At 39.1% G+C, this 11,801-nt stretch overlaps 2 protein-coding genes across 2 annotated transcripts; one reads left to right on the top strand and one right to left on the bottom strand.

Annotated features, from left to right (window-relative positions):
- The first annotated feature begins 308 nt into the window (after positions 1 to 308).
- Positions 309 to 3,749, top strand: LOC142642344 (uncharacterized). Its single transcript, XM_075816697.1, has 3 exons — positions 309 to 1,618; positions 1,737 to 1,835; positions 3,473 to 3,749. The coding sequence occupies exons 1-2, from the start codon at positions 339 to 341 to the stop codon at positions 1,783 to 1,785; spliced, it is 1,329 nt and encodes a 442-aa protein (XP_075672812.1). The 5' UTR covers positions 309 to 338; the 3' UTR covers positions 1,786 to 1,835; positions 3,473 to 3,749.
- Positions 3,750 to 9,585: 5,836 nt separating this feature from the next.
- LOC142644384 (uncharacterized) lies at positions 9,586 to 11,214 on the bottom strand. The gene is made up of 2 exons (XM_075819012.1): positions 11,086 to 11,214; positions 9,586 to 10,614 (listed from the first exon to the last, which is right to left on the bottom strand). The coding sequence occupies exons 1-2, from the start codon at positions 11,212 to 11,214 to the stop codon at positions 9,586 to 9,588; spliced, it is 1,158 nt and encodes a 385-aa protein (XP_075675127.1).
- Positions 11,215 to 11,801: the final 587 nt, after the last annotated feature.

Raw genomic sequence — 11,801 nt, 5'->3', positions numbered from 1 at the left:
TTTCTAGGTTTTGTAACGCGCTGCTGACCCACTAGAGCTCTCGGGTCAGTCACGGGTGGGTTAATTCCGGTCAAGCCTGGTCGGTTGGGTTGGGTCCAGGTCTGGGTGGACGCCCCCTAGTGCAAAGTAAAGTGGGCTTGAAAGATCCGGTCCACGCAAACGGCAAACGGGACTTAGGACCTTAAAAAAAAGAAAAAAAAGAAGAGTTTTTTAGACTGAGTTGGACTACGGTTCGGATTGTATTTTTGGATCCTTATAAGTACTCGCAATCCGTGTGAATCTGTCATCCCCAATTCTCAACCCTAATCCAAATTCCCAAGTCCATTCCCTTTCGCTATATGTATATCTTAAAGAAAAAAAAAACAGCTACGGATTCTATGGAGGAGAGGGTGGAGGAAGAGAAAGGTTGGGGGAGGTTAGATGATCTTGATGGTGAATATGAGATCTGTATCTGTTCGCAAGAAGGTGTCGATGAAGTGAAGTGTTATACCATTAAGGTCCCAGACCAAGAAGCCCGTACTCCTCTTTCATACCTTATCTCGCGTCCTTCTGCTCCACTCAGATCGTTAATTCATGGAGTACAGACATGGGATATCAGCAACTTCACCCCAAAGAATCTCAGTCCGCTTTCTGAAACCACTAACAAGGGACCTCAAGCCACTGGATACTTAGCACTGCTAAACAACCATCTGTATTCTGTTGGTGGCAATGAAGAAGTCCTTAGGTCTGAATGTGCAGAAGCTAGAGGCGCCGATTCTTTCATCATGGGCTTCCATCGGAATGAAATCGTTATGCCCGGTAGGTTTGTCTGGACCCTTGACCTTACATGTCCTGATATGGGTTGGAAGCAGCTTGCTAAGCCCATGAGAAACCGCAGAAAAGACCCTAAGACCATTGTTGTAGACGGTAAGCTCTATGTTTTTGGCGGTTTAAAAGATTACGAACCCATACCCGAAGATCGTTCCTCTGGGCGTGGATGGATGGAGGTTTATGACCCCATTTTGGAAACCTGGAAAAGCCTACCAAACCCACCCTCTTATACCAGCGAGTTCGAATGCCTTTTTTACGCTCATTTGGAGTTGGAGCGAGACAAACACGAGATTGTGGTGGTTGATAAAAGTGAAGGTAAAAAGGAACCTGTTTTTTTAAAATACAATGTTATGTCTTCCACATGGGAAACCTGGTTTCAGTATCCAGTAGTGGTTAACTCAAATATTCAATGTGGAAGAGCTGTAGTTGTGGATGGTACTAAGGCCTATTGGGCATCCAGCGTATTTCGGGGGGCAAGGAATTTATCCGATGTGACTGTCTTTGGGTTTGATTTAATATCGAAATCCTGGGCTTACAAAGATCTCAACGCAGGACCATTTTTGGGGTATTCTGAACGTTTCATCTGGACTGATCCTGGTTTTCTTCACTTATCCGATCACAAATTCTGTCTTTTGTTGCACTCCGTCAGGTCACCCGATCGAGTACTTTTTCTTTATTGTATCGTGCTTGATCTTTCTGCATTTATTGGCCCCAGTTGTTTCCCGAAAAAGCCTCTTCTTCATTCTGTTGTTTCCGTTCAGAAATACTCGCTGGATAAGAGTATAGATCTGTTGGACTGCATGATTATGTAGGTTTCCGGAACAAGCCTCTTCTCTCACATACACAATTAATTCTTGCTAGCTATCATCTTTTGCTCTTTAATGTAGGAATTGCTTACCATTTATGTGTCCTTGTAAAACTTGCAGCAATCGAGGAACTCAACCACCTAAGAAGGAGACAACAGAGGAAATGTAACGACCAAAGATCATTGAAGATAGGGGTTTGCTCAGAGAACTAAAAAAAAGGTTATCTTTATTCAATCCTGCAGTATTGGAGCATAGATGAAGGACTCAACTCTATGTTATATGTTATATGATCTTTTTGATTAAGGCTCTCTTAGTATTGTGTAATTATGTATTTTTCCTGCACTTGCACTTGCCCCTTTTCTAGTTGTTTTGGTGTTAATTTTTTTAATCCCTTGCGACTACCTAAATTTTCTTTATAAAATATGAATATTGAGTGTTAGAATCCAAATTATCAATTGTTAACCCAAAAAAAAAAAAAGGTTTAAACATATATTTGGTCGTAAATTTCACTTGTAGGAGGCAGTTTTCAAAGCAAGGAAATCAGTGCAGCAAATGTCAACATTTTCTTGATGTAGTAATAGGGGTTTAGATGCTTTACTTCTAATGGATTATGATTATTATTTTTATATATAAAAAAGTTATCTTTCTAAATTTTTCTTTTGGTTATGCGTTTTTAGGAGTTATGAAGGTGATGATTTAGGATTGATTAAGATTTCTGAATTGAGCAGCTTGTGTAAGCAAATGGTTAGGGTTATGGAGTTATTGGACTACATAATTTGCATGGGTATAGGGGTACCGCACTTTAGTCTAGATGAGTGCATCAGTTGATAAGGAACAAAACTAGGAGCAAAGAAGGTTTTTCTTTTTTTAATTTATTTATTTATTTTAAAAGGATTATTGAGATCTAGTGTAGATCTTACGTGAACTAGCTAAAACATTCATCTTTCAAACAAATCAATCCTTACAAAAGGTCTAGGAAGAATTGTCATTGATAAAATGAGATCATAGCTAAAGTTGGAAAATAATATGGATTCATTGATGTTGGCTGGATCATAATGGAAGTAAGAAACTCCAAAATAGAAGAACAATTTGAAGAACCCAGCACCTAGCCCAATCAAAAAGAGTACTCTGTGATAGAGCTTGTAACGGAACAAACGATTCCTCTTTAGCCTCAAAAGAGTGCCGATTTCTTTCCATACAAACAACCCACATCAAACAGCCAGGAATCATATTCTATATGTTCGAAGAAAATTTCTCCAGCCAATTACTCCAACAAAACACCATACTCTCCACTGAACCTGGCATGACTCATTGGATCCCAATGACTTTTCTTTAGAGGTGAGGCCAATAGACTTTTCTTTAGAAAGTTTTCCCATCCTTTTTTTTTTTCAAGAAAAAAGAAAGGTTATAGGCTGAACAAAATGGACACTGGACTAGTACGCATTTTTTGCTTTGGCTTAGATGCTCCTCCATGATTTTTGCCCCATGTTTTACGTGGTTATTTAGTTAAATATGATATATTGATTCATGTTGCTTTCTTATTTGAAATTATAAATTTAGTAAGAACATTTAGGTGTAAGTATTACCCATCATATTTATTTCTTGTTAGACCAAAACTTTTTATACGATAGTATTGATGCTGTCAAAAATATTGACACCTTGTAGTGATTGTAGTTTAAGATTCTTATAATAATTACAAACTAATTACCACCATTGATGCATTGGATTAACTAAAACGTTCATTTTGATGGCATGAGCTGCTTGATAATCCTGGTATGTGTTTAAATATTCATTATAATTGATTTTTCTTGCATTTGATTTATGTAGTATTTTTTAAAAATGTTTTTTGTTTACAGGGATGAGTGTTCTTGTTCACGAAAGGGTTGCAATTTCAAGGATGGTTATTATATGTTATATGTATGTGGGACAGACGCCTTGCTTTTGCTGTTTGTATTCTGTATTTTGTGCAATTAGATAGTCCTTGATTAGGTACTTAAACTTGTGGTTGTGTAATTATATAGCCCCTAATGAAGGAATTGAACTTCTTGGCTTAGTTAAAATCATTATGGATGTCAAGTGATGTAAGGCTACGTTGAAATGAATCAAAGCTATCTTTATGTAGTAGTTTAATTACGTTTGCAGGAGTTTTTATTTTTTGGCAAGTACTATTTTGGCATTTACATTTTGACGTCATATTGTATTGTTTATGGACAACTATCTGTTCACCTTATTTTCCCCCAGTTAGAGTTTTCTTCCATGTTTTGGGGCACCCTTGAATCAATAATTGTATTACTTAAGCAAGCGCATGAATTTTACATATGATGACTCGAACCATTGTATTGGACTTTTGTGTCCCATGATAATAGCATCATGTTTTGAATTTTTAGTTAAAATACATTCTTGATTCCTGAAGTTTGCCTCGAGTGAAATTGGCCCTCAAATTTCAAAAGTGATGGCGCTATTAGTTGTTAAAAAAACGGCATACTTCAAGGTTCATCTTTATATATGATCATCAGCAAGAGCAAAAGACAAACTTGCCAATTCTAAGGTCTTCTCTATAATGGAATAAGCAAGTCATTCTCGTAATTGATTGAAACCTGCATAAAAAACATGATTTAACATCAATAGAAGTTTTGAAGCATACAGCATGATATTTGTCTTGCTATAGGCATGTGCAATGTTGGTAACAAGAATATAATGCATTATTTCTGTGATGAGGCAAGCCAATGAATACCTTTTGAAGGGTATGAGCCACTCCCACACGCTCTAGGCCGAGCCCAGTGTCTATATTCTTCTGTTTTAAGGGTTCCAGTGAACCATCCTCTTTTTTGTTGTATACTTGTATTGAATAAAAATCAGATTGTAGAATTCTATGAACCTTGTATCATCTCCAAGATTCTGCAAATTAAAAACGTCCAATAATATTTTTTAAAGAGAGGAAAATACACTAACGTTAACTAAATCATCAATTTTCACCAGTCAGAAAAAAAAAACAAAAAACAAAACAAAAAGAAGAAGAGTAGGAGCTATAAATTGAACTAGAATAACTAGGATTCCAAGGGTTACTAAGTGCTATTCAAAGGGTTGGTTTGGACTTTGCACCCTTTAAAATGCCTTTTAGGTCTATCTCATTTTCTTTTTATATTTAATAAAAGGGATCCTAAGAATTTCAAAATCATGCAAAACCAGGATGGGATCAATGGGATTGCAGAGTCCCAAACCAAGCCTCCTCCCTCACCACAAGCCTTGGATAAAGAAGGAAACTGAAAACAGGTGCTACAAAGAAAATTTGACTGCCTTTAACATTGGAAGTCATTGACATATCCAGGTTTGCAATTTAAAACATATACTTTCAGGAGTTGAATTCTCTTTGGTTTCTTCTCTCAAAGAGCTTAGTCGGGCTGTAAGACTAAAAGGTCATGAAAGGTCACTATGAACTAGAAGTTAACTATCATAATGAACCATGGAATTTTGAAATTTCTTTTGTAGGAGAATCAATGTACTTCTTGCAGAAGACAAACTAGTTGAGTCACCCGCCTTGCTTTGCTATTTCAAATGAATTGAATAAATTCCTGCAACATACAAAATCAGATGATCATAGTAACACGATAATATTTGAAGACTATTTATCTGTGGTTTAATTGATACTACTACTTTATATTCCAGATTTGACAAGTCTAACTTCAGTTAAAGCGTCATATGGAGTAGGAGTTTACACGTTTTAGTGATATTTATCAAGTTGACTGCAAAAATATATAAAATGTGTTAGAATTATAGTTAAGTGATTATATTTACCATTCCTTTACAGTTTAAGATTTTGGGACAATCGAAAATTATAAAAAATATAGAAATAATCCAGCCAAAATCTCCCATTCTTCTTTTGACCAAAACTCTAAGCAACCAAGGAAAATCATATAAGCGTTTTAACTTGATGAAACCAACACCAAATGAATAATTCAATATTTAGATAATACCTAAAGCATATTAAGATTGCAGAATAACAGAACATCCATAATGCAGAAAAACAAAAAGTGGAGCATTGTCACTTAAAATCAGTAATAATTAAACATGCTCAAAAGGTGGTCACATGTAAATTCTACAAGAATGGGGAACAAGATCCTCTTCATGCTGTTGGATTTCATGTGGTCTCTTGGATGTATAACACCTCAATAACTTGTTAGTGACATTTCCACATATGAATTTCATAGATAAATCAAAGGGGAACATGATCCTTTTAATTTCATAGAGAAAATAGCAATCCTCAGAAAATAACATTGGTTATTAGTAGAATGATCGGCCCCTGATAATATTTAGGCTTCTAGTTCATGTCGAAGGACCGGAGTAAAGGACTCAGGATTGGTCTAGGTTCTGAAACGTTTAGCAGGCTTTAAGTTTTTCAAAGACTTGTTAATAACATTTAGAGGTCATAGTAGTGTCTCTTTTTGTTGTTGTTGTTGTTGTTGTTGCGGTGAGAATTGAGATAGTTAATTAGAATTGTGGCTGGCAAGCAATACTGGATATCTCATGGGTTATGGAACTTGCACTTCTGGGCGAGGCCTTATGGGCCCAGTATCTTCTTCATTCTTGATATTTCAGTGTTGCTCACTCTCAACTTGGGTACCGAGACTATCAAAGCCTTGTAATTTGGAATATGGTTAGCAAACATCTGCTTATGATATCAATAGGTAGCAAATTCTTGATTACAGTCTGCATTAGTTCTTCATTGTGCCTTCCCAATCGTTAGCTCCATTTGGTCTAATCATTCTATCAATTTCTTCTTGGCCTCAAACATCGAATACTTTGTTTTAGGTAGGTCTCATTGAAGCCTGGCCTGTTGGCTCCTTACCTTTTATATTACGAAAAGAAAAGAAAAAAAAAAAAAAAAAAAAAAGCTTATGTCACGTAGCTGCATTTGCATTTGAACCATATTAGTACTCCATCTGTTCCACTTAGTTTGTCCTCTATTCCATTTTGGGATGTTCCAAAATATTGTCCTATTTCTAATAATAAAAGTCATTAATTTACTAATGTTCCTATTATATCCCTATTTAATTTTCAAAACTACTCCATTTGAAAGAAATTCAATTTTTTGATAAATTTATTTAAGGGTAGTGTAAGGACACAAATTGCACCAGGACCCAATAATATGGAGGGAACCGGCCCATGGAGCCCAAAACAATAAAATGTATAGAGAGTGGGCTTCAAAACTAGGTTTATGGATATTGGATAACGTAAATACTAAGCTAGATTGTTACACTCATGCATCATGACAATTAAGTAAACATAAAATCTCTTCAGACAAATGCCGAGGACAATTTGTATTACTGTTCAGTGTTCATTACAATGTAAGATGGCTTCTCGCTCTCCCCCTCTTTCTGTCCTCCATCCGCCTTTTATATCATCCTTCTCCTTACTCTCCTCCTCCACGTGTGGATCAAAGTCCTCATTTAGATACTTGTCTCATCACCCTTTTTCCTGAAGTCTTTGGCGGTAGCTAGAAGACTAAATTATGACGTTCAGGCATCACTTCCTCATTAATGCGACCAGAGAAGTAGGCAGAACCTTCAATGCGGTGGTAACAGCTTTATCCTAGATATTTCGCATCCTCCCTTCTTATCTTTTACCCTCACTATCCTCATCTTTATGCTCTGGCTTTTCAGGAGTAACACGTTTGAACTACCAGATCACCATTTTCCACCTCGGCTATAGGTAGCCGAGAACATTTCCATCCTCGGACATCATACTTTGGAATGTCTTATCCAACCATTACTTCTTCCTCTTCCCACATTGTCTCATAGACGGGCATTCCTTATCCTCGGACCAATTAACATTTTCGGGTTGGGCTTTTAGCTTTACGAGTACCCTTGGGCCGGCCCAACATAGATTACGAGCCCATTGACCCTACAATAGCCCCTCGGGATCCTTATTTCTACTTTCCTGGGAGGAATGAGGATCTCGACACATATTCCCCGTAACCTCTATTTGCCATGCGCTTCTATTGCTGGGATGACGTCTTCTGAACTTCTCGTGGCATGCTTCTGGCGTTTCGGTATGCGGGGCATCTTCTGAACATCCAGCTAGGTCCATCCAGCTTTCTCTTCTGTTAGGTATTCCTGCATTCTCAGATCTCTAGCTTCCAATTTTCCTTCCACCTGGCCTACAACTAATTGTGAATCCAAGAACATTTGTACTTCCTTTCCACCCATTTTCTGAACCATATCCATTCCTACCACCAAAGCTTCATACTTGGCTTCATTATTAGTAGCCGAGAACTCCAATTTTAGTGATTTTTCCAGTGTCAGTCCTTCAGGGGTCACCACTACTAGCCCAATGCCAGATCCTCTCTGATTTGCTGCCCCATCAACATAAACTTTCCACACCAAAGGCTCCTTGCACGTGACCACTCCAACTGATTTTTCATCCATGCTCAATCTCTTAACATTCTCTCCTATGGAAGGCTCAGCAAATTCTGCGACCAAATCTGCTAACACTTGACCCTTCACAAAGGTGCGAGGCATATATCTGACATCAAAAACCCCTAAGATAGTACCCCATTTAGGAATCCTACTTGTGTAATCAGCACTTTGAAGTACAGATTTAAGAGGAAGTTGGGTTAAAACCACCACCGTATGAGATTGAAAGTAATGGGAGAGCTTACGTGTAGCATGCACCACAGCTAGAATTGCTTTTTCCAATGGCAAGTAACGCACCTCGGCTTCATGCAAAGATTTACTCACATAATAAACGCGTTTCTGCACATTATCATCAACTCATATCAAGACTAAACTAACAGCATGGTTAGCTACAACAATATATGCAAACAAAACCTCATCAACGTCTGGCCGAGACATAATGGGCGGACATGAAAGTTATCCTTAAGTTGTTGAAACGCAACCTCACATTCCTCGGTCCATTCAAATCCTTTCCACTTGTTCAACAATTGGAAGAAAGGTTTACACTTGTCTGCGGATCGTGAAATGAAACGGTTGAGGGCAGCAGTCAACCCTGTCAGTCTTTGCACTTCCTTTGGATTCTGAGGTGGTTGTAAGCTATTGATTGCTTTGACCTGAGCGGGATTGAATTTGATTCCCCTATGAGTTACCATATAACCCAAGAACTTTGCAGATCCCACCCCAAAAGAACACTTAGAAGCATTAAGACATAACTTGCGCTTTTCTTAACGTTTGAAAAGTATCATCCAAGTCTGATATATGCGCAAAAACTGTTTTACTCTTTACCACCATGTCATCCACGTATACTTCAATTGTCTTGCCCAATTGGGGTTCAAACATCCTAGTCATTATTTCTAATAGGTAGCTCTTGAATTCTTCAAACCAAAAGGCATCATCTTACAATGATAATTCCCTATAGGAGTGACAAAGGCTATTTTCTCTTGATCCTCCAACGCCAAGGGTATTTGGTGATAACCTTGAAAAACGTCCAAAAAGCTCATCTGAGGATGCCCAACAGTAGCATCTACCAGTTGATCTATGTGAGGCAATGGGAATGAATCTTTAGGGCAAGCCTTATTCAGATCTGTGAAATCCACGCACACTCTCCACTTCATATTCTTCTTTTTCACAACCACTGTATGTGCCAACCATTCAGGGTAGAACACTTCTTTGATAGCACCCGGTTGCTTTAGTTTAAGTATCTCTTCCTTAACAGCCTCAGCATGTTCCTTAGATGAGCGCCGAGGTGGTTGCCTTCTCGGCACCACAGTTGGATTAACATTCAAATGATGGAAAATGAAATTCAAGTAAACCCCTGGGGCTTCATAATCATTCCATGCGAATACATCCACGTTCTTTCTCAAAAACCTGACCAGCTCCTCCTTTTCCTGAGGTGGCAATTGAATTCTCTCTTGGAAGAATTTTTCAACATCAGTGTCAATAAGAACCTTCTCCAACTCCTCACATGCAGGCTCCTCGACCTCGGCCACCTTTGGTGTGGCCGATGACATTAATTGCTATAAACATTCCCCCGCCGAGGCTAACGACTCTTGCTCGGTCTGGTGTATAATTGCAGCTATTATACATTGTGTAGCCGCAAATTGGCTCCCAACAATTTCTTCGATCTGTTCTCCAAATGGAAATTTCACCTTGACATGCAGAGTTGAGGAGACAGCACCTAGGGCATGCAACCAAGGCCTTGCCACAATAGCTGTGTAAGGAGAATAAGCTTCTACTAGAATGAAATCTACGTTTACAACCACTGGACTTGACTGCACAGGTAGCCGAATCTGCCCTTTTGGAATAACAACTTTCCCCTCGAAGCTTATCAATGGCGAATCGTAAGTTGTAAGGTCCTCAAGCTTCAATTTGAGCCCCTTAAATAAATCAGGATACATGATGTCAGCCCCACTTCCTTGGTCAACCATTACTCTTTTCACATCATAGCCCCCTATCCTCAGCGTAATTACCAATGCATCATCATGTGGTTGGATAGTTCCAACTTTATCGTCTTCAGAGAAACCTAAAATAGGTGGAGGATTTCCCTTAACCCTCTTCGGCTCAAAGTTAGTCTCCTCGGCAAGGAGTTGTGACACTAACAACACCCTGGTAGGGCAAGAACCAGTCCTACCTAGAGCGGCAAAAATAACATTTATTGTACCCAGAGGAGGCCTTAAAGTATTACTACCTTGATTTACCAAGCCAGCGTGATCTCCCTGCCCATTGGGCCGATTCAAAAACTGTCTCAACTTCCCTTCCTTAATCAATTGATCCAAATAATTCCACAAGTTCCTACAATTCTCAGTGGTATGACCCTTTTCTTGATGATAGTTACAGTGGAGATTCTGATTACGCTTCATAGGGTCCCCTACCATCTTACTAGGCCACCTGAAATATGGTTCATGATGAATTTTCTCCAACACCTGCTGTACAGGTTCACGAAACACAGCATTCACTACTTGAGAAGGGGCTGAAACAGATTGCCCGGCAAAATCCCTTCGAGACCATTTGTTATTGTATCTTTCCGACCTGAAATCCCTCCACTCCTGAGGAATAACCTTTGCTTTTCCTTTACTCTACTATTGATCCTCTTCAACCCTCTTGTACTCATCAATACGATCCATGAGCCAACGTACACTCTTTACCGGCTTCTTGGTCAAAGATTTCCTTAAGTCATGCTCAGCTGGAAGACCAACCTTGAAAGTGTTGATTGCCACTTCATCAAAATCACCATCGATCTCATTGAACATCTCCTAGTATCTATCCGAATATGTTTTCAGGGTCTCCCCTTCCCTCATGGCCATAGACAATAATGAATCCAGAGGTCGAGGAACTCTACTGCAAGTAACAAAACGAGACCCAAATGCCATGGTGAGTTCCATATAGGAATCAATAGAATTTACCCTCAGGCCATTAAACCACCTCATGGCAACAGGTCCCAAGCTAGAGGGGAAAACCTTGCACATTAAAGTTTCATTCTTAGAGTGGACCGCCATTCGTTGATTAAAATGGCTCACATGCTCTATAGGGTCTGTTCGGCCATTATAAATGGTGAAGTTTGGCTGGGTGAAGTGACGAGGAAGTTTTCCTTTCTCTACCTTATGTGTGAAAGGTGATTTAGAAAGTTGGTGCAGTGCCTTTCCCATTGCATCGTTTCCCAAGCCCCTGGAAGAAAACTTCTTTTTCATCCAACCATGAAGATCCCCCGTCTTATACGAAAAAGATTCACTAGAAGGAGTCCTTGACCTGAGCCTATAACTACTACCTTGGGAGTCATCCCCATCAGAAGAAGGGTCAGAAAAAGAGGGTGTTCATTCCCTTCTAGCGCGACACAACTTCCTCTTCAAATGGTCAATCTCCCTCTGTATGGCTTTAACATCGTCTTCATGGAGTATTCTACTTCCACCTCGTGAACGATTCCTGGCAGTGTACCCTGTATGCACACTACCCTCTCTATCTCTTTCCCACTCAAGATGTTGAAAGTGGTATTCATGTTAGGACCCCAAAGACTCTGCATAGTGTGGACCTGAACTTGCCATCAGTTTACCTCTCCTAAAACACAAGATTTCCCACAGATGGCACCAATTGTAAGGACACAAATTGCACCAGGACCCAATAATATGGAAGGAACCGGCCCAAAAAGCCCAAAACAATAAAATGTATAGAGAGTAGGCTTCAAATCTAGGTTTATGGACATTGGATAACGTAACTACTAAGCTAGATTGTTACACTC

This window comes from Castanea sativa, chromosome 7, assembly GCF_040712315.1.
Source record: "Castanea sativa cultivar Marrone di Chiusa Pesio chromosome 7, ASM4071231v1".
Lineage (NCBI taxonomy): Eukaryota > Viridiplantae > Streptophyta > Magnoliopsida > Fagales > Fagaceae > Castanea > Castanea sativa.
This window is presented reverse-complemented; position numbering and strand designations above follow the sequence as displayed.

What these genes read in the sequence shown, in the direction of transcription:
- LOC142642344 (XM_075816697.1), top strand. Translation starts at nt 339, where the DNA reads ATGTATATCTTAAAGAAAAAAAAAACAGCTACGGATTCTATGGAGGAG. An exon ending in CTGTTGGACTGCATGATTAT is followed by an intron (nt 1,619 to 1,736) that starts GTAGGTTTCCGG and finishes TAAAACTTGCAG; the next exon opens with CAATCGAGGAACTCAACCAC.
- LOC142644384 (XM_075819012.1), bottom strand. Translation starts at nt 11,214, where the DNA reads ATGGGAAAGGCACTGCACCAACTTTCTAAATCACCTTTCACACATAAG. An exon ending in GAACAGACCCTATAGAGCAT is followed by an intron (nt 10,615 to 11,085) that starts GTGAGCCATTTT and finishes GTTATTCCTCAG; the next exon opens with GAGTGGAGGGATTTCAGGTC.